General features: G+C 63.9%; 10 protein-coding genes across 10 annotated transcripts; 4 read left to right on the top strand and 6 right to left on the bottom strand.

Moving 5' to 3' along the window:
• Positions 1–242: 242 nt before the first annotated feature.
• JCM10292_006166 (uncharacterized protein) lies at positions 243–963 on the bottom strand (the record flags this gene model as incomplete). The annotated part of the gene is made up of 4 exons (XM_076647091.1): positions 243–344; positions 399–442; positions 515–625; positions 732–963. 4 exons carry the CDS (start codon positions 961–963, stop codon positions 243–245), a joined length of 489 nt encoding a protein of 162 aa, XP_076507429.1.
• A 1,366-nt stretch (positions 964–2,329) lies between these two features.
• Positions 2,330–3,254, bottom strand: JCM10292_006165 (proteasome subunit beta; the record flags this gene model as incomplete). Its single annotated transcript, XM_076647090.1, has 4 exons — positions 2,330–2,349; positions 2,422–2,532; positions 2,639–3,113; positions 3,180–3,254. 4 exons carry the CDS (start codon positions 3,252–3,254, stop codon positions 2,330–2,332), a joined length of 681 nt encoding a protein of 226 aa, XP_076507428.1.
• Positions 3,255–3,714: 460 nt separating this feature from the next.
• Positions 3,715–4,994, top strand: RPN12 (proteasome regulatory particle lid subunit RPN12; the record flags this gene model as incomplete). Its single annotated transcript, XM_076647089.1, has 5 exons — positions 3,715–3,822; positions 3,952–4,024; positions 4,088–4,347; positions 4,433–4,690; positions 4,773–4,994. 5 exons carry the CDS (start codon positions 3,715–3,717, stop codon positions 4,992–4,994), a joined length of 921 nt encoding a protein of 306 aa, XP_076507427.1.
• Positions 4,995–5,293: 299 nt separating this feature from the next.
• On the bottom strand, positions 5,294–8,069 carry JCM10292_006163 (uncharacterized protein; the record flags this gene model as incomplete). The annotated part of the gene is made up of 5 exons (XM_076647088.1): positions 5,294–6,417; positions 6,474–6,972; positions 7,029–7,163; positions 7,240–7,524; positions 7,854–8,069. 5 exons carry the CDS (start codon positions 8,067–8,069, stop codon positions 5,294–5,296), a joined length of 2,259 nt encoding a protein of 752 aa, XP_076507426.1.
• A 459-nt stretch (positions 8,070–8,528) lies between these two features.
• JCM10292_006162 (uncharacterized protein) lies at positions 8,529–9,554 on the bottom strand (the record flags this gene model as incomplete). The annotated part of the gene is made up of 4 exons (XM_076647087.1): positions 8,529–8,841; positions 8,912–9,108; positions 9,175–9,247; positions 9,316–9,554. The coding sequence occupies 4 exons, from the start codon at positions 9,552–9,554 to the stop codon at positions 8,529–8,531; spliced, it is 822 nt and encodes a 273-aa protein (XP_076507425.1).
• Positions 9,555–10,163: 609 nt separating this feature from the next.
• Positions 10,164–12,547, bottom strand: JCM10292_006161 (uncharacterized protein; the record flags this gene model as incomplete). The annotated part of the gene is made up of 13 exons (XM_076647086.1): positions 10,164–10,176; positions 10,237–10,269; positions 10,331–10,439; positions 10,507–10,554; positions 10,613–10,867; positions 10,948–10,996; positions 11,069–11,095; positions 11,155–11,391; positions 11,449–11,749; positions 11,805–11,884; positions 11,948–12,044; positions 12,101–12,240; positions 12,341–12,547. The coding sequence occupies 13 exons, from the start codon at positions 12,545–12,547 to the stop codon at positions 10,164–10,166; spliced, it is 1,596 nt and encodes a 531-aa protein (XP_076507424.1).
• An 861-nt stretch (positions 12,548–13,408) lies between these two features.
• On the top strand, positions 13,409–15,890 carry JCM10292_006160 (uncharacterized protein; the record flags this gene model as incomplete). Its single annotated transcript, XM_076647085.1, has 9 exons — positions 13,409–13,996; positions 14,065–14,249; positions 14,303–14,479; positions 14,540–14,834; positions 14,890–15,117; positions 15,173–15,470; positions 15,539–15,586; positions 15,650–15,785; positions 15,845–15,890. 9 exons carry the CDS (start codon positions 13,409–13,411, stop codon positions 15,888–15,890), a joined length of 2,001 nt encoding a protein of 666 aa, XP_076507423.1.
• A 304-nt stretch (positions 15,891–16,194) lies between these two features.
• On the bottom strand, positions 16,195–17,975 carry NOB1 (rRNA-binding endoribonuclease; the record flags this gene model as incomplete). Its single annotated transcript, XM_076647084.1, has 3 exons — positions 16,195–16,759; positions 16,839–17,601; positions 17,669–17,975. 3 exons carry the CDS (start codon positions 17,973–17,975, stop codon positions 16,195–16,197), a joined length of 1,635 nt encoding a protein of 544 aa, XP_076507422.1.
• A 1,832-nt stretch (positions 17,976–19,807) lies between these two features.
• On the top strand, positions 19,808–21,423 carry LEU2 (3-isopropylmalate dehydrogenase; the record flags this gene model as incomplete). Its single annotated transcript, XM_076647083.1, has 4 exons — positions 19,808–19,847; positions 20,183–20,356; positions 20,442–20,969; positions 21,032–21,423. 4 exons carry the CDS (start codon positions 19,808–19,810, stop codon positions 21,421–21,423), a joined length of 1,134 nt encoding a protein of 377 aa, XP_076507421.1.
• Positions 21,424–22,002: 579 nt separating this feature from the next.
• Positions 22,003–23,900, top strand: JCM10292_006157 (uncharacterized protein; the record flags this gene model as incomplete). Its single annotated transcript, XM_076647082.1, has 4 exons — positions 22,003–23,189; positions 23,255–23,317; positions 23,410–23,542; positions 23,604–23,900. 4 exons carry the CDS (start codon positions 22,003–22,005, stop codon positions 23,898–23,900), a joined length of 1,680 nt encoding a protein of 559 aa, XP_076507420.1.
• Positions 23,901–23,955: the final 55 nt, after the last annotated feature.

The following is a 23,955-nucleotide window of genomic DNA, read 5'->3' as shown; positions in this document are numbered from 1 at the left end:
TGAGTTGCTCTCCTCGGGCGAGGACGAGCCCGAATTGCCGATCGATGCCGACAGCGGAACGGCATACAGCCCGTCGCCCGCGCTGTCGGTCGAGCACGTGGGAGGCGGAAAGGCTGAAGGTTAGTCGGCTGGAAGAGTTGCCGAGCTTCACTCCTTGTGGCTGCCTGATGGATCAGCACTCCACTCCTCTGCTTGTCTCCTCGCCCCAAGCCCATTTGTCCTGCTTTGATGTGCCTGTGACTTTAAGGTGATGCCGTCGCCAAATGCTTGAGCAGAGCGGAAGAGAGGAACGACCAAGCGCATACCACGACTCCGATGGCGCGTTCCGAGTTCCCGCTCCACCTCTGCAACAAGGGCGTCAGTTTGCGCTCCGGAAGAAGCGCCGGGCACTGACGAACACGGTGTAACTCGTTCGGCAATCCAGCGACCTTTTCCCAGAACGCTGCCAAGTCGGAAAGCGGGTCAGTTTCTCGCGAGCGGGAGAGGAAAGAGGATACAGCAGAAGCGAACGCACTCGGCAGCTGGTCCCCGGGCACAAAAACGCGCTCGACGCCGTCCTCGGTGATGATGGCAAGGCGGATCGTCCCGCCGGAAGACCCGTCGCGGCTCATCGCAAGCGCGAGGGCTGGTCGAAAGAACAGGCAAAGCGACAGAAAGCGCGGGAGTCAGTGCGTGCACACGAGGTCCAGCAAAGCCTCGAGCGAGTGAAAGAGCAGGGAACCGAGGCGCACCGTTCTTGACAAACTCGACCGTCTCGTCCCTCCCCCAGTCCTCGCGGTACGTCGCATCGCAGTAGCCGTAGATATAGGTGCTCCCCGACCCGCCGATGGCCCACGGTCCCTTGAACAGCCCTCCGCCGAGCGGGATATTGTAGACCGTGCCGCCGTTGACCTTGTCCCACCCAGCGACGATGATGCCCGCCGACAGCTTGTCCTTGTTCGAGTAGACGATGCCCTCGAGCATGTTGGCGGCGGCTGGGCGCGAGATGCACGAGTCACCACGATCAAGGGAGGCGAGGAAGGCGAGAGAAGAAGGGCGGTATTTGACCTAGAGAGGAACAACGACCACGAGCTGCCGGCGGCTGTCCCGCTACATGGCCAGCACCGTCGGAATGAGCTGAGTGTCGGAAAAAGGTTGAGAGACGCACATGGACACGACGGAGCGCGAGGGTGCGGCAGACAGAGAGAGGAGACGGACGGATCCGCGCTCGAGCTCGTCGCAACAAGCGACCTGGCGCCTGCAGCTTCGCTTGAGATCGGAGCGGAGCAAAGCGCGCGAGGCCAGAGGACGCAGTCGCTGTGCGCGCTTGAAGACTGCTTGTCAGCGAGGTGTAGTCGCTCGTCCGGAAAAATGGGAAAACGCACCTCCCGAGCGAATCATTCAGAGCACAGGGTTCTCATGCTCGACTCGCACGCGTACGGCGCTCTCGTCAGGGCGGGTAAGCGGCACAACGCGAAAAGCAGACGACGAGACCGGGAGGCACAGAAGTCGAGCGGATCGAGCTGCTGAGAGCCGAAACGTCACCCTCCAAGCTCTTCGTCTCATTCGCGAGCACGCGCAGACGAGTGCGCGAGACGTTGTGAACTGGTGAAGAGTGCCCACAGGGGACCGAACGGCAAGGGAGGCGAGTCCGAAATGCTCCTCAAGCTTGTTCAGATGCGCAGTAGCGCGGACGACGGCTTGAAGTGTCTTCTGCTTGCGCGCCACAGGACCGGCGCAGCTCAATCTGCGAAGATGCGCAAGGCGGCTGAGACTGGGCGAATAGGGCGTCGTCATTTGATCGAAAACGAGAGAGGAAAAGAGAAGAACCACGCACGCGCGACACATTCCGCAGCTGCGTCAGACTTCGCGGCCAGTCGCAAGGAGGGATGTCGGGAGCGGCATGAACAGGAAGCGGAGGCAGGAGCACGCAAGTCGTAGCGTCAAGATCGACGCAGGAGGCGCTCGGCTGGAAGACGGCAACTCTAGGATGAGGAGGACAAGCGAGTGCAAGCCCAACTTGCGAGAGAAGTTCACGAGCGCGCGTTCCACCACTGCAACAAGGGCGTCAGTTTGCGCAGGAGGAGGAACGACGCGAAAGGATGAACCAGGTGTGTTTCGTTTCGCCACGGCGAGACGCTACGATCAGAACAGGGACGCAGCGACACGCGCCGTGAGCAAGAAGCGGAGACGAGGACGCGCAGCCTTCAGAAGCAGCGAAGCGGGACAGACGGGAGTGCTCAGGGTGCCTAGCTCTGCGAGAGCGAGAAGGGACGGAACAGAGGCACGAGTGCGAGACGAGGGGTATGCGATGTGTACAAAGAGTCGAGAGAGCAAGCGCGAGACGGTGCTACGCCTTTTCCCAGAACGCTGCCAAGTCGGAAAGCGGGTCAGTTTCTCGCGAGCGGGAGAGGAAAGAGGATACAGCAGAAGCGAACGCACTCGGCAGCTGGTCCCCGGGCACAAAAACGCGCTCGACGCCGTCCTCGGTGATGATGGCAAGGCGGATCGTCCCGCCGGAAGACCCGTCGCGGCTCATCGCAAGCGCGAGGGCTGGTCGAAAGAACAGGCAAAGCGACAGAAAGCGCGGGAGTCAGTGCGTGCACACGAGGTCCAGCAAAGCCTCGAGCGAGTGAAAGAGCAGGGAACCGAGGCGCACCGTTCTTGACAAACTCGACCGTCTCGTCCCTCCCCCAGTCCTCGCGGTACGTCGCATCGCAGTAGCCGTAGATATAGGTGCTCCCCGACCCGCCGATGGCCCACGGTCCCTTGAACAGCCCTCCGCCGAGCGGGATATTGTAGACCGTGCCGCCGTTGACCTTGTCCCACCCAGCGACGATGATGCCCGCCGACAGCTTGTCCTTGTTCGAGTAGACGATGCCCTCGAGCATGTTGGCGGCAACGTGGACGGTGGGGCGCTCGCCGTGACCCATCTCGTACTGCTGGAGCTGGGCGGCGACGATGTCGGCGACGGCCTGGGTGTCGGCGGCGGATCCGGAGCGGCAGCAGTAGATGCGCTCGTGGAGGTAGGTGAGCTTGTCGGTGACGCGATTCGCGATGTACGAGCCCATGGTCGTACGCGAATCGGCACCGACGACGACACCGCCGGGGAAGGCGACGGCCATGATGGACGTCTGCGTCGAGCCTCGGGACGGTCAGCTCTTGCGAGGGGACGAGGAGAGGAGAGAGGGGGTGCGCACGCCGAGGTTCATTTCGCCCTTCTTGAGTCGCGAGACATCCGGAGTGAGGGTGGTGCCCTCGGTCGGGTGCTGCATGCTGGGCGGGGAGGTGCGCAAGCGGGGCGGGGACGGAGCGATGAGGAGGGGGAGGGAGGGTGGGTGGAGCGAGAGCGAGCGAGCGAGAGAAGCGCGTGCGTGCGAGAGAGTGCGAGACTGGGCTCTGCTCGAGCTGCTCTAGAGTTCAAAGGCGAAGAGAAGAGGAGCGACTTGGTCGTCGTCGTTGCAGGAAGCGTCGTCAGCGAGCGACCAACTTGGCGCCTCTCGCGTCTCCTGCTTTGCGAGTCCAGCAGAACCGAGTCACTCCCGAGCCACACGCGCACAGCAACAGCCCACGCTGGCCCCCTCCACCCCGCACCGCCCTCCCGCTCCCTCCAAGCGCCCGCGCCCCTCGTCCCCCTCCGACCCTGCGCACGCAGCCGCACACAAGCGACCAGCGACCACCCCCAGCGCAGCCACCACCCCGAGCACCGAACTCAGCCACCTCGCCATCGCAGACATGGGCAACCCCGAGGCCACCCACCTCTACTCTGACCTCAAGCACCTCTGGGCCCAGGGTCCCGACACCAACCACCAGCGCATCCGCGACACGCTCGCACAGCTCAAGGCCAGTCTCGACCACTCGTGTCATATGCGAGCGGCACGCGAGAGGGGGCCGCACTCTCGACCGCCTCGCCGTCATCTTGCGTACCCACTCCTCGAACCGCACACTGACCCCAGCGAGCAACACCCGCAGATCGAGCTGTCCGAGCTGGGCCTTCTCTTCCCGGACGCGTCCTCGCTCGACAAGGGCGCGCTCACCACCGCTCGTGCGTCTCCTCTCTCTTCCATGCACTCACATGAACTCGCTACTCACGCCCACCCCTTCACAGGCGAGGTGCTCGAGATCGGCGCCCTCTTCTCCATCCGCACCGACGACATCCCCTCGTTCGAGCGCTACCTCTCGCTCCTCTCGTCCTACTACCACGACCTCGCCGCGTCCCTCCCCAAATCGGCCAACGAGGCCCCGCTCGTCGCCCTCTCGCTCCTCCGCCTCTTGTCCCAGAACCGCATCGCCGAGTTCCACACGGCTCTCGAGACCCTCGAGGGCAAGGACGTGCTCGACAGCAGCGAGGTGGCGTGGGTCATGCAAGTGCGTCGCCCCTTGCTAACTCTCAGCCTTGGCCCTCCCTTTCCGCAAGGGCCTCATGCTGATGTCCTTTCGGCGCTTTGCGCAGCTCGAGCGCTCCCTGATGGAAGGCTCGTACTCGCGCGTCTGGTCCCTCTGCCGCCCTTCCCCCTCCTCTTCCTCCTCGTCCTCCTCCTCGTCCCTCCCCCTCGCCGAGTTCGCCCACTTCACCCCGACCCTCCTCGCGACCGTGCGCGCCGAGATCGCCGCGTGCGACGAGCGCGCGTACGAGAGCCTCCCGCTGCGCGACGCAAAGACGCTCCTCTTCTTTGACGCCGACGACGACGTGCGGCGCTTTGCCCAAGAGGTGCGCCACTTTCTCTCTGCAGAGATGCAACGGCTCGTTTCGGGGCAAGCGACTGACGCTCTGCGCCGCCGTCTCTCTGCAGCGCAACTGGTACCTCGACCCCTCGACGCAGCTCCTCCACTTCCCCTCGTCCCCGCTCCACCCCTCCCGCCGCGCCTCGTCTTCCGCAGCGGCACAAGGCGTCCCCGCGACCCTCGCGACCGGATCCGGCACGGGCGACGAGCTCGACGCGCGCGAGCTCGATCGGAGCAAGGTCGTCGTCGCGACGCTCGGGTACGCGCGCGAGCTCGAGAGCATCGTCTAACTAGGCGCGCGCTTTGCTTGGGTCGAGGTGGACGCGGGCGGCGTCGTAGAGAATCGAATGAAGCGATGCCTCACACTCGCATTCGCATCAGAGACGCGGGGAGACGTGAGAGTCGAGACGGGCGTCGTTGCGACTTCGTGAGCTCGGAAAAGTACAGGAGTCTAGCAGAGTGGGGATGTAGCTGGGTCCTTATCGCTAGCAAGTGGTGATAGGTAGAACGAGGGAAAGGCGAAGAGAACAAGAGTGCCGAGTTGTACACACAGAGAAAGGAAGAAGTGAGCGAGGGAGCGAGGGAACGCTCACCGCCCCTGCGCACCGGCGCGCGAGGCGATAAACACGCCCGCGATGACGACGCCGAGGAACCCGATCGACGCCGGGAGGAGGTACTCCTTGGGCAAGAAGCCCGCGACGAGCTCGTCGTCCCCGGCGGCGGGGGCCTTGCGCGCGCTCTTGCGCTTCGAGACGGGCGCCGCGTCGCCCTCGCCCTTGACTTCCTCGTCCTCCTCCTCGAGTACCTTCTCCTCGTCGCCCTCCTCGACGACGACCAATTTCTTGGCGATGCTCGGCTGAGGTGGCGCGCGGTCCTGCGCCTGTGCCGCCGCCGCCTGCGCGTCGAGCGCCGCCTTCCAGCTCGCGCCGCCCGACACGTGCAGCACGACGCGGTCCTTGCCCTCGCGCTTGGCCGTCTCGACCGCGTCGACGACGTCGCGGTCGGCCGTCATGAGCACGAGGTCGCCGTCGTCGTCGCGGTACGACAGCTGGAAGTCGCGCGGGTCGGGCTGCGGCGCCGCCACTGCCGTAGCGGCGTCTTCACTCGGCGCGGGCGCGGAAGGGACGGCAAAGAACGGGTCGGACGAGAGCTTGCCGGCGACAATGTCGAGCACAAACTCGTGGCTGTCGTACCGCGCCTGGAAGCGGTGCGTCGACCCGCCGGGCGCGACAAACTTGAACAGGTACGTCCCGTCGTCGACGATGGGCGCCTGCGGGACCTGCGACCCGCCGACGCTCGACGCGTGCGCGCCGCCGGCCGTGCGCCGCGAGACGCCGACGTCCGAGTGCCCGTCGTCGTGCACGACCGACGCCGAGTCGCCCGGGAAGAGCTCCGAGCCGGGCGTGTCGATGCTGTCCTTGGAGCGGTGGTAGCCGGGGCGCGTAGGCGTCTGGAACGGCGCCTGGCTCGATGCCGCCTCCGAGCCGTTGACGCCCGAGACGATCGACTCGGTGTCGCCGTCCTCGTCGCCGGCCTGCGCCGCGGCGCTGAAGAAGCGGCCCCACAGCGGCCCGCCCGCGGCGTCGGCCTGGCCCGACTCGGCGTGGAGCGAGTTGACCTGCTCGAGCGTCGCGTATGTGAGCTTGAGGACGTCGACGATGCCGATGAGCGAGCCGCCCTCGTCGACGATCGGGAGGTTGAGGTAGTGACCGTCTGGGTATGAAAAGTCAGCACGCAGAGGAAGTGCGAGCTTTGCAATGGGTGCGCACCGTGCATCTTGCGGAGCGCGTCCTGGATGCTAAGAGTCGGGACAGCGGTGTCCGGGTGCGGAGTCATAACGCGCACGACACTGCAAGTCTTTGCGTCGAGCCCGGCGGCAATGACGCGGAGGACGACGTCCTTCGAGGTAAAGATGCCGGCAATCTTCTTGCCGTCGGCCTCCATGACGCAGACGGCCGTCGTGCGCTTCTCGCGCATGATCTTGGCCGCCTCGCGCACGCTCGTCTTGACGCCGACCGTCGCGGCCGTCGTGCGCGCGTCGAGGATCGACCCGAGGTCCGGGAACGACATCTTGTCGCGCAGCGCCTGCACGTATGCGAGGAGCGGGTTGGCCGCGCCTGCATCGCCAAACTGCTCCTGCGCGCCCTCGAGCGCCGTGTAGAGCTTCTGCGACGAGCCATATGCCTTTTCGAGCTTCTCGAGCGACTCGTGAAAGACCTTGGTGATGTCAAGGAGGCCGACGACATCGCCTTCCTCGTTACAGACGGGCTGAAGAGCGGAGCAGTCAGCTCGTGTTGGAGAGATGACATGAGCGAGACACGCACAAGGTGGCGGAAGCCGCGGGTGACCATGGTCTGGAGCGCCTCGGTGGCGGACGTCGTGTCGCGGGTGACCATGGGGTTGGCCGTCATGATGGCGCTGACAGGCGTGTTGCGCGGATCGTGACCGTCTCCAACAACCTGTGCGTAAGGCGCCTCGTGGTATCAGCGCGCTGCCGCGGTAAGCAGTCGCGCCGAAGCGAGTCTACGAACGCACCCTGAAGGCCAAGTCCTTCGCGGTAAAGATGCCGCAGAGGTGCTCGTCCTCGTCGACGACGAGGACGCAGTCAGTGCGCTTGGCGGCGCAGAGCTGACTGGCGTCGGACACGCTCATGCCATGCGGGACCGTGAGGGCGGGGAGCGGGCGCAGGGCAGAGACGGTGCCCTGCTTGGGCCGAGGCGCGCGGTGCGAGGACGACTGGCCCTGGGCGCCCGAGGTGCCGCTGCGCTTCGACGGCGGGCGCTTGCGCGACAGCTCGGACTCGATCTTCTTGCGAATGGCCTGCGAAGTGTGCCGAGGTGGGGAGGAGGAAGGCGAGGTCAGCACGCGTCGTCATTGTGGCGGGTCCGGATGCACTGTGCTAGAAGTGTCTCAGGTAATTCTTGCTGGTCAGGCAGCGTTCAGGTCGACCCGTGCAACGCTGAGAGGTTAAGCGCGAGCCTCCCTCAACAAGCCTCGACACGCGCCTCCCGCCTCCGTGGGCTGCTCGAATCGCTCGAGCGGGCCGACAGGACCAATTTCTGCACCATGAGACGCATGGCAGGAGCACGAGAGGCGTCGCCGTCGAGCTGCACGTTGGGTGAACTCGCGCGAAGGAGCCTCAGACTGACCTCGTCGCGGCGGCTCTGGCGCTTGCGGGTCTCTGCGAGGCCGTCGCCACCGCCGATGCTCGTCGGCGGGGTGCTCGGGGCGGGGCTCGAGGCCGAGACGAAGCTCGAGCCCGACGCCGAGTAGACCGACTCGGGGCGGCGCGCAGACGGGCGCGACGAGGACGACATGGACGAGGGAGTGGGCTGCGGCGAGGCTGGAACGGGAATGCGGGACATGCGCGAGTCTCCGGCGAGGGAGCGGGAGCGGTCGAAGGAGCGAAGGGGCGGCGACGATTCCGTCAACCAACTTGGGCGTTGACGAGCGAGCGCATAGTCGTCGACTGCTTGCTGGGCTTCTGCAGTGTTGTTCGAGCTACAACGAATCTGCTGTGCTTTCCGCGTCCGACTCAGCGGCGCTCCGTGGTCTGCGACGCTGAACTTCTCACTCTTTCTGGCTCTCTTCGCTCTGCCCGCTCACAACCCGCTCCTACTCTCTCGTGTGCCAAGCCGTAGATGAGTAGAGTTGCTACAGGCACAAGCTCCGTATGCAAGACGCCACGGTCAGGCACGTGTACATCAAGGCGGATGAGGCGTAGAGGGACCGGCGCAGACTGATGGGCGAGGAGGCGAGAACAGCCGACAGGTGACATGCGGTGGATCACAAACAGCGGCACAGCTGGCGCCTTACCGCGCGACTCAAGGATTGTGCCCGGAGCCGCCCTCTGCGGAGGAGCCGAAGCTGGTGCGCATCATTTTGACGGGGGAGGGCGCGATGTCGGTTGTGCAAGACCGCTTCATCGGCGTATTCGGCGTTTCTGCAGGGACCGGTGCGGCAAGGCTGCCCTCCGACAGCTCCGGTCGCACGGCGCTCAGCTTCGCAACTTGCACCCTCAGCGTCTTGACCTCGTCGGCAAGCACACGCTGCTCCGCGCGGATGCGCGAGCAATCGCGCTCGTGCTCAATGCGATTTGCACGCGTTGAGCGTGTCTTGCAGCCGGAGATGCGGCACCTGCGACGACACGATGGGGCAGTCTCGTCGGCTGGCCCCGCACACAAGCCCACCGAGAACCCAGACTCACTCAAACTCGGCGCAAGTCATTTCGTGCTCGGCCGAATGACGGCGCCGGTACACACCCTTCTGCTTTCCACCGCAGTTGGCGCCGCCGCGCGGGCAGACGATCGTGGCCTTAGGGCATATGGTAGCGATGTGCATTTGCGTCTCGGACGCGGCGATGAGAACCTTGCAGAGGGTACACGGGACCCGGCGATACATGCACTGGGCAAGCGTTTTCCAGCATGAGCGAGGCGCCTGCGAGACTCGCCTGGGAGAAATCGGACGAACCGTGTTCGTAGCATGGGTCGCTTCCTCGGAGACGGCGCCCACCCAGATGCAGCCGCGGTGACGACACTTGACCCTGCGAGCCACGAAGGAGTCAGCTGACGACACCTTCGTCCGGGATAGACGGAGAATTTGCGGACGCACTTGTACTCCTCAAACGCCCGCTTCACCAGCGGGCTCACCTCGATCCTCTTCGCCATCGCGCTCCTGCACGTTGGACACGTCGCGCCCCGCTTCTTCGCGAGGATGTCGCCGACGCACGACTGGCACACGATGTGCTGCTCCCCGCAGACGAGAACCGGCGGGTAGGCGGCTTCGAGGCAGACCGGGCAGTGCATCCAGGCCGGAAGTGCCGTCACAAATGAGTCGAGGTCCCTGCCCATCGTGCCGAGCGCTCTCACGAGGGTCGGGTGGTGTGGGACGACGAAAGAGCGGTCGGGTCGAGGTGGGGCTGATGAGGCGGAGAGGGCAGTGTGACGAGCTTTGTTGCTTGCGCGCGACTCGGGCCGACCTCTGCTGCACTCGAGCTGAAGTCTGGACAAGCGACAAGCCTGAGCGGAGCGAAAGCTGGGACAAAAGACGAGGACGAACCCGTGAAAGGGGCTCGAAGGTCGGATGTCGATTCCGAGCGAAGCATCACTGATGGTGCCGAAGGCCCTTCGACAGCTAGTGCAGCTGTGCTACCGAACAGAGAAGCGTTCGACGTCCACCGTACACGTGGGCAATCTGCCTGTGCGTCCGCAGCCGGGACACGATGAGAACCACGCTCAGCTGTCTGCAAACTGTGTGAGTGCGCGTAGACCATGAGGCAAGCGAGAATTGCCCGACGAGCATACGTAGAGCCCGCCTGCGACGGCTCGAGCGACAAAAGCCATCTAGACCGACAGTTCGATTTGCGAAAAGCAGCCTGTGCAGCCTCTCGAATCTTCAGACAGCGACTCGACGTTCACGCATACATGTACAAGCCGTGTACGCGGAGCTTCGGGACGGCACTACCCAAGTGACCTGGCGAGAGAGCTTAGTTAGCTGCCTGAGACGGTTGGGATAGCTGTGAGCAGCACGCACCAGTCGCTCGCCAGGTCCGCGAAGCTTGACAGCCTGTGCAGAGATATCGTGTCAGTGCAGAACAAGAATTCAGATTGCCGCCGGTGAAGCACACGTCTCGGGGAGCGCGCAGCTTTTCATCGGCGGTCGAGATGTCGAGATGCCCCCTTGCTTCCGCCGCGGGAGCACTATGGCCTTGCCCGGGTGTGCCCGCATGAATGTGGCTGCGAGGCAACTCCAACTCAGCCAAGCATACAGTGTGTGAAAGAAACCTCATTGAAGAGAACGCACGATTCTTGGCAAAGCCCGAATCGCGAGAGAGAAGGGCGAAGTCGACATCTGCGGTAGTCAGACGGTGAGCTAGTTCTGCCACACCGCTGAGACTGACAAGACATACTGGCGAAGATCCAGCTTTCGACCATAGAATCTGTCATCCCCTCGACCTCCTGCAAAACGCCGTCCGGGTCGGTTTTCATCCTGCCCGCACCGCTCACGAACTTCTTCTTCTTTGAGTCGCGCAGTTCGGCGTGGTGCGGCGTCAGGCCCGAGAGCACGACGCGGTCAGGAAAAGCGGCAAGAGCGGACTCGCGCAGGGTGGACGAGTCGGTGATGAGGTAGTAGAGCGGGTGCTGGCCTGGCGCTGAGTACGTATCTGCATTCGTGAGGGTCGGCAATACGACAAATACTGTCAGCTGAACCTACCGCGACGATGCTGAGAAAGACTCGATATACCGACCACTTCCTGGGCGCAGGTGAACCAATGCTCGTGCCAAGCCGGCGTCTGCAAGGCGCAAAAAGTACGTCAATACAAGGCAAGAGATCCTGATGAACGTTACACCGCATTTCCGCTTACGTTGATCCAATCGTGCTGAGGCTTTCGCTGCAACCGATGATGCGTCAGGTCTCATCCCTCAGCAAAACGCACAGAGTAGTGCATACCATGTAGAAGTCGCCAGTGCGGATCTGGAGTCCGACTACAAAGAAGGACGGGAGCGAGAACAGCGACGTGTACTCGTGTATGAACATGAGCGCCTCGAGCTTTGGACGAAAGAGGAAGTGCATGATCTGTGCGTAGGCCGTCTCCATCGTGAAGCCGAGCTGTGCGAGTTGAGGGACAAGAGACGGTTCGGAAGCGTTGTAGGCCTGAAGGATCATGCCACGGTTGAGGCGGTCGAACTGTCCGCAGAATCGTCAGTCTGGCGGACGCTAGCAGGGTTTGATGACGATACGCACGCGAATCCACGGCTCGTCGCGCTGGCGAGTGCGCACATCAGCAAGCACCTCCCGCATCGGTTCGATCTCAAGGTTCTGCATCTTCATCGTCTTCCTCCGCCTCAGCAAGGTCGCGCTCGCCCAAAGCCGCGAGTACGCATCGCCCGGAACGTCGGTTCGGCGCAGGGACGGGGATGGAGCGGACCAGTCAATGAAGGGCGAGTCGAAGACCAGGTCGAGCGGGAAGGGCTGATCGAATGAGGCGACGAAGGCTCGGTCCGTCAGGAGGGCGTACAGGAACGTCGTGGTGAGACCCATGAGCCTGTCCGAAATAAGTGTCAGGCTGCCGCAGCACTGCAATCGGAGAAGAAACCGACCGATCGGCGAGACCGCCGCAAGGCCTCCCAGCCGGACACTGGTACTCGAGGATGCGAGTTGGGCGCTTGAGAGCGAGGACCTGTGCGCCAAGGCTCGGGTGAGTGCATTGATGTGATGTCAGGAGAACCATAGAGACACCAACCTCGGCATGCAATCGCGCGTAGCGATTCCACCACTTCTCGCCCTCGACGTGCAGCGGGGCGTGTCCGTCGTGCCATTCCTGCAGTAGCTTTGAGTATCTGCGAGCGACTTCGCGTGAGCGTATGAGATGCCGCAAAGGCGAGGAGCGACGCACTTCTCCCACGAGCCGCCGGTGAATTCGCCCGGACCTTCAAAGGACCCAGGTGGAGATTTGTGCGACTTGGCTGGTTCGCCAGGCCGCATGTCAGGCGGATATTGCGACGCCATGGTGCCGATCGGTGTGCCTCTTTGGCTCTGCGGGCGAGTCGAGCGAAGCCATTCGCGAGTAATTCGATCCGCCTGCCATGTGCGAGAGGTCAGGGCGGGGCTTGCGACGGCAAGCAACGCAACGCACCTCGGTCAGATTGCTGACCATGCGCGACAGGTTCTCGTCGGGTACTCCGCTCCACCGCCAGCGCCGAAACTCCTGCACTTTGGGCGAGAACTGCGCCTCGAACTGCTCGTCCACCGCCGCTGCCGTGCCCAGGCGCAGCTGCTTGGCCGCAGCTGGTGCGACTGGGGCGGCTTGCACCACAGTGCGAGGATGCACGTCGCGGTACATGCTAGCGAGCGGCTCGGAGCGCGAACGATGGTGCAGCAAGGCGAGCACGCCGACCAACACGAGGACGACTATGCCGCTAATGACAGCGCGTCTTCTCCGGCAGAGCTTGCGCTTCGGCACAGCTCCTTGCGCTGACTCGAGCGGCATACTTGGTGACCTAGGCGGTGGCAGGAGGCGTTGGGACTCGCCGCTGAGCGGGAGAACCAGGGGCGACAGGCCGCGAAAGGAACGTCGCAGCCGTCGAGGCGATAGCCTACGCCCCAATCGGAGGAAGGAAGCCACGGCAGGAGACAGAGGAGACTCTTGCGCTTGGTGTGCGCGTCCCGCGTGGTCCGCGGGCATGCTGGCCGGGACGAGAGGAGAGGCAGACGCGCGCGCACGTGCCGCGACCAGCGCAAACAGGACGGACAAGCTGCAACCGCGGTACGTAGCGCCTCCAGCCCCACGCAGGGGCCATACGGAAGGAGGGCTGTTGCGGAACGCTAGCCGGAACGGAACGCGACGACAGATCGAGAGAGCGAGGGCGGCTGCGAAGCGCGCATTGGCCGGCGGTGCAGGCGTGGTGAATTCTTCCGTTGCTGCGAATGCAGTGGCCAGCTGGCATCGGATCTGCAACCAGTGCCATCTAAGCGGGAGCCGTTGCGTCGAACTAGAAGCGACGCCAGCAGGGTACGACTGCGGACGAGGTAGAGGAAGCGAAAGCGCGCTCGTCGGGACGTGTCATTGGATCTGCTGGTGCTTTCCAGCGAGCAGCAGCGAGCGCAGGATGCGACGACGAAGCAGAGACGCCCTCGAACCTCGCTCTGGACGCGACCCGCCTCGACGCGTCGCCGTCGGTTGACCTTCGCAAAGCTCGTCGCCATGGGCTCTGTGCGCCTGCCGGGCGACGCGCGGGTCACGAGTCCCCTCCTCGGCCGGGAAAAGGACTCGTACGACCTCCCGCGCCCGCGCCGACGCTGCTCGCGCACCTTGTTCATCGTCGCCGTCCTCGCCGCACCCATCACGCTCATTATCGCCTTTACTGCGCCCATACCCGTCGCACTCGAGCCGTATGCCGACCAGATACGTGCACCGCTCGTGCGGACAGGTCGTCTCGCCGCCGCTGGGCTGGCAGGGGCCGGCGCAGGGTCAATGGACGAAGACGAGGACCGGGCACGTGCACCCGTCGATGGCTTGCCGAGCGATGGAGAAGGGCCCTTGCTAAACGTCCAGGAAACTGGAGACGATGAGGCGCCGCAGAGACCGCCTGCCGTGCTCGCGAGCGAGGGTGAGGAGGCCGACGACATGGAGCAAGCCGCGCCAGTCAACGACGAAGACGACTTCCTGTCGACGGAGGACGTCCTGCCGCGGATACGGTACAGCAAAGAGGACCGACACCTGCGGCGGTACAACTGGACGACTCCCAAGGTCCACAGCAGTCTCTCCCGGATGCTCGAGGAACTCACGCCCGTTCGTCTCGAGTGCCACTCCGCGCTCTGCTGGTTACTGAACGCTCGCACTTGCGCTCGCACTTGCAGGCGCAGAATGAGACTCGGCAATGGCTCATCAAGAGTCGGACCCGGACGCAGCGCGGTACCGGCATCGGCCTAGGTGCAGACGACCCGCCGCGCATGATCCGTCCAGCACCGGCTCTGCCAGCACATCCTCTTCCACCTTCCGAGCACGAGGGCCCCGGCATCTTTGTCGACGGGTCGTTGGCCAAGTGCGTCACTGCAGTCTGATTTCACAATCTCCCGCTGATGCCCTCTTTTGCAGGTATAACGACCTGGTCGAAGAGTGGCGCACAGGCGAGCCTGTGCAGGTGTGCGAGAAGGGCGCCTGGGAGGACGAGTATGCTCAGATGCATGCCGAGATGCTGAGCGGGGATCGCGAGGCCAGCTTGATGGAATACGTCTGCCATCAGGGCGAGTACTGCGGAGGCTTCGCCGACCGGTACGTTATGTTCGTCTCCCTTCAATGCAATGCGTCCAGCTGACTGAGCACCGCGCGCAGCATCCTCGGCATGACTACCTCGTTCCTGTACAGCATTCTCACCAAGCGTGCCTTCTCGATCCGGTGGCAGCAGCCCGCACCCATCGACCTCTTCTTCGACTCGCCTTACATCGACTGGTCGCGCCCGTTCTATAACCAGACCGACACGCCTCTCGCACCGGTGTACACGAACAAGACGCTCATCAAGCGGCGCAAATTGCTCAACGCGCACAATTGGGAGCCGGAGGAAGTCGATGAGTTCATGCCGAAGTTCGTCGCGCGGTACGAGAACTCGAAACGCACGCCGTGGCTGCAGGTGCGTCAGTGACTTTTCGCATATTCAAGCGCCCTGTTGACTTTGGTCACCGCAGATCGAGTTCAATCGCGGCGTCGTGATGCGCTCCTGGTCGTACCGCCCGATCAAGCCGCTGGTCGATGCTATCGGTCTCAAGGCGCAGACCGCTTATTCCTGCCTGCTCAACTACCTCTTCCGCCCCAAGCCCGCCGTGCTCGCCTTCATCTCGCAATACACGAGCTTCTTCGCTCTGCCTGAGAACTTCGTCATTGGCATCCAGATCCGCACTGGTGACCTGTCGATGGTGCGTGATGTACCTTTGGCCGGCGCAGAACGGACGCTTACCTCTTGCTGAACAGTGGGCCGATTACAAGGACGCCGTCAACACGGTCTCTGTGCACAGCCAGTACTTCACGTGCGCCGACGCCGTCGCGCGCAAGTATGCGCATCCTTCGCAGAAGGTCGTCTACTACCTAATTACCGACTCGCACAAGCTCGAGCGCGAGGCGTTGCGCCGCTTCGGCGACCGCATTGTCGTGACGGGCCTGAAGCAGGCGCATGTCGAAATCAAGACTGACCGGAGCAAGGGCTTGAGCGCGATCAAGCTCGCCGCGGACGGCTTCATGCGCACGATTGCCGAGAGCTGGATATTTGCCGGTACGTTCTCGCTCTGCGCCCTTTTGTGTGCTGCCCGCGGCTCATCTCGGACTGCCTTCGCTCTATAGGCACCGACTTCCAGATCCTCACATCCCGTAGCGGCTTTGGCAAGATCCGTACGTCTTGATTGACCGAGTATCTCGCCTGCACTTCGCTGACGTTGTCTCATTCCTCCGCAGCGACCTGGCTTCGCGGCCGCGAGGGCACGACCATCTCGCTCTTCAACGAGTACACCGACCCCGAGTATACCAACATGTACAAGGTCATGCACAATGGGCGCCTACCGCCGCCCATAGACTGTTCGCAACCGGAAGCGTGCGTAATTCGCCTGCATCCTCAACCCCTCTGAAACAGAACTGACAACATCCGTGCAGACTCTCGTCGTTCTCGCAACTCGCGCAAGACTGGTCACTCGGGTAGACGACTCGCCCCTTTCGACGCTACATCCAGGTCGCCTTCATCGCATCTATAGCAGATCCTCTTCCGCAGACTCTCTCGTTTCGCTTCGCATGTCCCGCTCGCATATCGTTTCGTCCTGGTGTTGCCGCAATAGTAGACTGCTTTCCGCTTTATGATCGCCTCGCTGGATCGTCTGCGACAGCTGAGAGAGCGAGTCGAGAGTCGAGCGTAGAGTTACAAAGGTACAGGAAACAAGGGACAAACACAACGAGCAGATCACGAGACGCTTTAGACCGTAGAAAGACGAGGACACGAAAAGATGCGACTACCGCTTCTTCCTCCGCGCCTCGTTGATGTTCTTCCGCCCCGAGCCGATGAGAGGCAGGCCCGTCTTGTCGAGGCGCACCTCGCCATTCTGGCCGCCCTTGCCCGTCCTTCTCCGTCCCTTCGGGTTGTCGATCCCGCCCTTGGTTCCCCCAATGCCCATCATCTGTGCCTCGAGCGAACCCTCCTGCGCGAACCACCCGGCGCCCGCAGCCGCGCCCATCGACGCCGATGAGCCGGTCCCTCTCCGCTGGTCGTCGAGGAGGGCGCGCTGCAGCGCGCGCTGCTCCTTGTCGCGACGCACCTCAGCGCTCTTGACACCGCGGATCCACTCCTTCTGGTCCTCGCGAACGACGGGCTCGGCGTGCGCACCGCCTGCGCGGCCCATCTTCGGGTTCGGCATCGAGTACTGCGTGCCGCGGAGGCGGTAGTTAAAGTTAGACTTGAGGTGGAGGATGTAGCCTTGAGGATGTTGCGGCGAGACGGGAACGTAGGTGATGGAGGTGCGGAGGAGAGTCGCACCACCGCAGGAAGGGCAGAAGCGCTTCTCCGGGTTCTTGCAGAGCCTGTGGATTGAGTGACACGATCAGCACGGGGGCCTTCGGAAAACGACAGTACACTGAAGCGGGATCTCGCTCAACTCACTTGAAGCATGCGTGGCAGCGCAAGACCCACGTTCGCACCTCGCGCACGCGCTTGCCCCCACTGCCGAGCACATTGAGGCCCATCTGCAGCGCGACGTTCTGCATCGCAAAGTCGCCCGTCAAGACGGCCGCCTTCATGATCGTCTTGGGCTTGGCCGGACCCGACGACGTCGAAGCTTCGGGCTGGTCGGGCGCCGCAAAGAGGCCGAGGTCGCGCACTTTGTGCGCGTGAACGTTATCGGGCGTGATCCACGAGCCAGCGGACGAGTCGGATTCGGCGTCCGACACATCATCGTCACCGTCGGCGGCAGCATCTGCGGCAGGCGCATCGGCGAGAGACATTTGCGAGAGGGAGGAGGCGGCGTCGGGGAGGGCAGAGGTCGAAGCGGCAGGAGATGCGGGAGAAGTGTCGGCTGGAACCGATGGAGCCGGTGCGGGAGGGGCGGCCGGCGATCCCTCCTCCTTCGCATCCTGCACGTCAAGCTTCTCGAGCGTAGAGGCGAGAGCGTCGTTCTCCGCCTCCTCAGCGCGGGCGGCTGCCGGTGCATCCTCCTTCTCCTCCTTGTCCGGAGGCTGCTCCTGCGCGCCGCTCTCCTTCTTTCCCTTGTCCTCCTTTGGCGGGCCCGTCAAAACCTGGCCGGGCGTGTCACGAACACGCCAGGTGCCATTCTCCTCGAGCTCGAGGGTGAGACAAAGGGCGAGTACGCGGATGTCGGCCTGCGAGAGCACGGCGAGGTCACCCGTCTTGCGGGCAAAGGCGGTGACTGCACGGCAGAAGCTTCATCAGCCCACGGTTGAGCAGGAAAGGTGGGTCTGGTGGACGGGACGCACTCTTGGCGACCGATTCTGGTGTCGGGTCGCGGACCTCGAAACCCTCGCGGTTACGGTGCATCTCGTCCGGCTCTAGCCCCTCGGCGAGCGTGTCGGCGGGGAGCTGGAGCTTGGCCTCGTCGAGGAGGGCGCGGCCGCGCTTGTCGCGGAGCTCTGCGACGACATCGCTGGTTACGAGGTAGTGCGTTGCCGAGTTTCGCAGGGACGAGAGCGGCGATTGGAAGAGCGGGGCACTGTCAATCACGAGCCATTTGATGCTGTGCGTCCCAAGCAGGCTCGCGGGCTGCTGCGCTCCTTTCGGCGCCATCGCGGGAGACGGAGGAGGCGAAAGTAGGCCGGTGTCGGCTGCGTCTGCGGGCGTTCGTCCGGGCGTCTGGCAAGTCTGAAGATGCGCTTGGGGCTGTACGGAGCGTGCCAGTCCCCCAGAGAGCGTGCGAAGCGAGCGAGTGGCCGTTCGAGGGGCAAGCTCAGACGGCCGCGAGCGGTGCAAGGTCAATGTCCGCTTATCTCCCCGACGTCTCTAGTCGGGCAGAAGTACAGCCCGGTCAAGCTAGCAAGTTCGTACTACACTGAAGAAGGCACGGACGTGCTGAGGGACTCAGGTCTTTTGCTCAGAATGATTGTCCGATCCTGCGCCGCACAAGTGCTGCAAATACCGGCCCGCGCTACATTCACGCCGTGCCTCCCGAGCTGCAATTTCGCGCCCTGATTCTCGACCTTTGGCGGGCGCGAGATCATCAGGTCAATCGATTCGCCGCGTCGTTGACAGCGAGGATACGCCGGTCCACTTCCTTTATTTGCTTGCAGATGTCCTTGATTTCCTCCCTTCGCTGGTCATGCAGTGGCTGCGGCCAGTGTAGTGCGCTGCAGTACAAGCACATGCAGTGGGTTCCGCACCTGTCTTAGCTGGGCCCTGTCAGCAAGGACGGCGGGGTGATTAAGGGCGTCTTCTACGCTCACGGGCTCAACGGCAGCGCTCGATGCGTCATGCTGCGCATGGAGGGAGCTTCTGTCCCTGTGCGCGTCGCCTCGCGCTGGGAAGTACCGAGATGGCGTGAACGCGAACCGTCCTCATGCTCCGGAGTACGCTCCTCGAGCTGCGCGTCCTCCGCGCGGTGCAATGGCAATGTTCGGCCGCACACGAAGTTGAAGGATTGTTCGAACGCTTGGGTGAAACGGCAGCTGGACCTGCAGGCGCGAAATGTCAGCGAGTTGGGCAGCCCGATACGAGACTGTTTTTGGCGCGCCGTTCAGGTTGCTCAGCGGCAGCTGGGATAACGCCGGCTCTTCTGCACGAGCAGGCCACCTCCTAGGCTTCTGCGGACCTGCAGTTCAGCGCCGCTGTCAGCCTCTTGGTTTGCAAGGCAAGCCACACGTCGCGAAAGCACCTCAATGTCCCCGAAAAACATGGCGTGTCACGTCGCCGTCGCGAGCAAAGCGGCGAGGGCATCGAGGGCATTCTACCCTGCGCGGCAGCTTGCCGGAACCGGTCATCTCGGCGCGATGATGATACAGGCGCTCTGCTGCGGAGAGCGTTGGGCACGCCGGTCGAAGCAGAAGCAGGCAAGAGAGTACGGTGGCCTCGAGCAGCAGAGCTGTGCGGCTGCAATCGTCGCCAGGATGACAAGTGCAGAGCAGAAGCGAGAATGACGAGGGAAAGGGCGAGCAGGTCGACCGACCACGCAACGCCACGCCGCCGTCACGCGTCGGCGAAACAGGCTGGTATGCTAGTGGACCGGACCGCCAGAATTGGCGAGACCACAGCCCGAGCGAGCGATTCAGAGAGGTTCATCCGCCAAACGACTCCACGCACTGGCGCGGTCGATGGGGGAGGACTGCACACCGCCACGGGCGCCGCAGGGCAAGCTGCCGTGTGGGCGCTTCGAACAACCTTGAGTGAGACTTGTGTGTGCTGAGCTCAATAGAGTGTTCCCCTGGGTGGCCGGTCAGGCCGTAAGGCAGCTAAGGCGCGTACGACGCGTGGTGGAAACCACAGAGGCGCACTTGGCTATTCGTCCGGGGTGACTAGCCACGTTATAAAGCTTGCTGAACTTTAGCATGCATTCCAGAGTAGGGAGCGGGTTGAGCCAGGAGAGAAACTCGCCGTTTCTCCTCTCTTTCGCCCGTACCGTCCACAGTATGTCGCTCAAGGTCGTGAAAATCGCTGGGGATGGCATCGGCGAGTTCTCCATACCTTCGGACGACCTCTTGATCACACGCTAGCCCTGCCAATTGCGCACTGGATGTCCGCCATCAGCGTGCTTGACGGCCGCGAGGTTCGCCGCGGCTCCACCTTGACTCGTCGGTTCGGCACACGTCGCGGGCGGCCCGCTCGAGGATTGCAGGAGACGCTACACTACTAGTGAAGCTCTGGGAGGCTTCACATCTTGCCCTCGAGGCGATATGGGCGCGACGGCCGCATTCCGAGATCAAGACGGAGCACGCTGCAACTTCGCGACGCAAGCTCACAGAGCTTCGAAAACAAGCGTGCTGACCTTTTGCGACGCTACACAGGCCCCGAGGTTGCCGGCCAGGCCGAGCGCATCCTCGATGTCTTCTCCGCCCACACCGATCTCAAGTTCGAGGTCGAGGCGCACGACTTTGGCGGCATCGCCATCGACAACCACCAGAACCCGCTGCCCGACTCGACGCTCAAGGCCTGCAAGGAGGCCGACGCCATTCTTCTCGGTGCGCCTCCTTCTGCGATGTGACGGCCGGCTCCTGCCCGTACCTCCGGTCGCTAACCCCGTCACCTCGTCTTTGTCGTGTGCAGGTGCTGTTGGCGGTCCCAAGTGGGGCACACACCCTACCCTCCGCCCCGAGATTGGTCTCCTCAAGCTCCGCAAGGAGCTCGGCCTCTACGCTAACATCCGCCCCGCCCTCTTCCCTGCCCCCTCACTCGTCGCCTACTCCCCGCTCAAGGAGCACATCGCCAAGGGCACCGAGATCGTCGTCGTCCGCGAACTGATCGGCGGCATCTACTTCGGCGACCGCCGCGAAGCTGTCGCCGGCGCGACCGAGGGCCAGGATGCCGAGGCGTTCGACGCGTGCACGTACTCTGTCCCCGAGGTGCAGCGCATCACGCGTCTCGCAGCGTACCTCGCCAAGTGCTCGAACCCGCCTCTCGCGATCCACTCGATCGACAAGGCCAATGTGCTTGCGACGAGCCGTCTGTGGAGGCGTGTTGTGCAGGAGACGCTCGACAAGGAGGAGCCCGACCTTCAGCTCGACCACCAGCTCGTCGACTCGGCTGCCATGCTCATCTGCGCCAACCCGCGCAAGCTCAACGGTATCGTTCTCAGTGCGTTTCTCCTGCTGGCGCTCGAGCAGAGCGTGGGCTACGGCTGACTCTGCTCGAAACAGCCGAGAATCTCTTCGGTGACATCCTCTCGGACGAGACGTCCGTCATCCCTGGCTCGCTTGGTCTCCTCCCGTCCGCATCGCTCGGCGGCATCCCCGACGGCCAGTCGCGCATCCCGGGCCTGTACGAGCCGATCCACGGTTCGGCGCCGGACATTGCCGGGCAGAACATTGCCAACCCGATCGGGACAATCCTCAGTATCGCGCTCATGCTGCGGTACTCGTTCGGCAAGGAGCGCGAGGCCAAGCTCGTCGAGGAGGCGGTGCGCATCGTGCTCGACGACGAGAGCGCCGGCGGATGCGGGTTCCGCACCAAGGACCTCGGCGGCGACAAGACGACGACCGAGGTCGGCGACAAGGTTGTCGAGATCCTCACGGGCCTCCTCAAGCAGTAGATGCAGGTCGAGGCGCTCAGTCGGCTGGCTGGGCCACGTGAAGTGAAAAGACGCAGTATCACCGTCTCGCTCTTGATTGCGCCTGTCTCCGGTTCTCACGCCTGTTCTGTGATTACCTGCGACTGGCGAGACGTCGGTCTGTCTGGCGCGAGGCGAGCGACGGGTGATCGCGAGATTGGAGCTGGACAGGAGGTAGCTCAGTCGGTCGCCTCGTCAACTCGTGAGGGAAAGGCGCGAGCATTGTGCGCATGTACAGATTTTGCAAAGGCAGATTCACGCTGTCCTCGGCACGCAGGCAGCCGAGGGCGCGGGTCGCATGCATGTGCTCGGCCTCACGGCTTCGCTTTCGCTCCGCCCGCTTCTCCAGCCCGCCGCCGCCTCTCGCCGCTCCCGGCGGAGAGGCCCAGTCCTTCCCGAGTGCAGCAGTACTCGCCCCTCCCAACCCTCTCCCTTGCCCACCATGGCGAATTAAGCCGTGTCCCGAGTCCCGCCCATTGCGCGTCCATCCATCCCGGCATACCCCCTCCGCCCGCCCTCCCGGGCCTGCCAGACTCTCCTCTCCCCTGTTCACCGCACCAAATGAGCCCGCTCGACCCCCCGGCGATGCTGCGGAACGCCGACGTCGCCATGTCGACCCGCCCCGAAGACCTCGGCACGCGCATGTCTCGCGCTTCTCCCTCGCGTCCAGACGCCCGTCCGGCGCCGAGGTGGCTGCTCAAGATCATGCAGGAGCGCGCTGGGCTGCACGAGAACGCGCAGGAGCGAGGTGCACCGGGTGACTCTGCTCACGCGAGCGGAGCTCGGGTGGAGGGCAGCGGCCAGTCGCGCGACCCGCAGAACTACGTGGACAAGGTTGCAGGCGAGCGAGTGGATGGACAGAGGCCGCACGAGGGTCCCGCGGCTGCGGTAGAGGACGCCGCGCCGCTTCCGCCCGCACCGCTTCCCGTCTGCGACGATGTCCCGCCGGCCACGACAGGGCCGTCTTCCTGCGGCGCAGAGCTCGAGCCGTTCGCCAGTTCGTCGCGCCACTCGTACGGCGACTTCAGCTCGGCGAGCTCGACCGCCTCGTCGTCGACGTCGCACTCGGGCTTCTCGTCCGCTTCGGCTTCGTCCTTCACCAGCGCCAGCTCGACCCAGACATTCTCAGCGGCGGGCTGGACCGCCGGGACACAGGCCGCCTGTGCGCCTCACGCGCTTCCGTCGCTTGCCGAGGTCGCGGTCAAGGCTTATGGCGACGAGGCTGGCGATGTCGACACGACGCCTGTGGCCGAAGCGCCGGGTGCACCAGTCTCGGCGATCGACTTCGAGCCGACCGTTCCCTTCGCGTTGACCTCTGCCGCCCGGCTTCCCCTCCCCTCAACGACAGTCTCCGTCTCTCCCGCCGCACCGCGTCCGCTCTCGCACGTCCCGCGCGCACCTCCCGCACACTTCGACCCTCCTTCGCGCCCTACATCGTCGCAGAGCGGCTCGGACCCCGCTTCGTCCGGTACGCTCGTCAACGCGCATGCCGCGCATCAGCCGCCTCCGTCTCCCTCGCTCACCTCGACGTCGGGCGGCGGGTTCGCGGCTCCGCTCCCGTCCGACGACGGGCAGTGCCACGCCGGGTCGGCGATTCTCAAGCACTCGAACGAAGGGATTGACTGGGACGACGGCACGCTGCGCCCGCCCGAGAACTTTGCCATGGTGTCGCCGAGGCTGTACCGGAGCTCGTTCCCGCGGAAGCACAACTTTCCGTTCTTGCGCAGCTTGGGGCTCAAGAGCGTCATGTGCGTCTATGACCTCTTGTTTCTGGCTCGCAACAGCGCATACTGACTCGCTACGTTGTCTGCAGGGTCCTTGTGCAGGAGCCGTACCCGGAGGAGAACGTGCAGTTCCTCGAGGCTGAGGGGATCCAGTGAGTCTTACATTCTCTACCGGATCAATCAGCCTTCCTTCTTGCTCTATCGCGGGCCTGCGATGGGGACGCTGACACGTGTTGTCGCGCAGGTTCTTCCAGTTCGGCATTCCGGGCAACAAGGAGCCGTTCGTCTCGATTCCGGAAGAGAAGATCGTTGCGGCACTGTCGACCATCCTCGACCGGCGGAACCACCCGATGCTGATCCACTGCAACAAGGGCAAGGTGCGTTGCCCTCTCGTTCTCCCATATGGCCTCCTCCGACTGACGCCTGACTGTTCCGCAGCATCGGACAGGTTGCGTCGTCGGCTGCCTTCGCCGCCTGCAAACCTGGTCACTCACCTCGGTCTTCGACGAGTATCGGCGCTACTCGCACCCTAAGTCGCGCGCGATGGACCTCCAGTGCATCGAGGCGTTCGGCGGCCTGCCCAAGGTGTGGGACGCGGTCGACCGCGCACAATTGCCGGCGTGGGCGACGCTCGACCCGCCGCCGCTCGCGATCGCGCCTGCCGAGGCGCCTCCGTCACCGTCGACGGAGAGCGCGACGACTATCGACGAAGTCGAGGTGCGGCAAGCGCCGTGAGCTGCACCTGTCCGCCGTGCTACCCTTCACTCCCTCGCTCCTCTCGCCGTACCAT

This window comes from Rhodotorula paludigena, assembly GCF_050403205.1.
Source record: "Rhodotorula paludigena JCM10292 DNA, Rt_paludigena_JCM10292v1_ctg7, whole genome shotgun sequence".
NCBI lineage: Eukaryota > Fungi > Basidiomycota > Microbotryomycetes > Sporidiobolales > Sporidiobolaceae > Rhodotorula > Rhodotorula paludigena.
The sequence above is the reverse complement of the archived record's forward strand: the minus strand, read 5'-3'. Positions and strand labels throughout refer to the sequence as shown.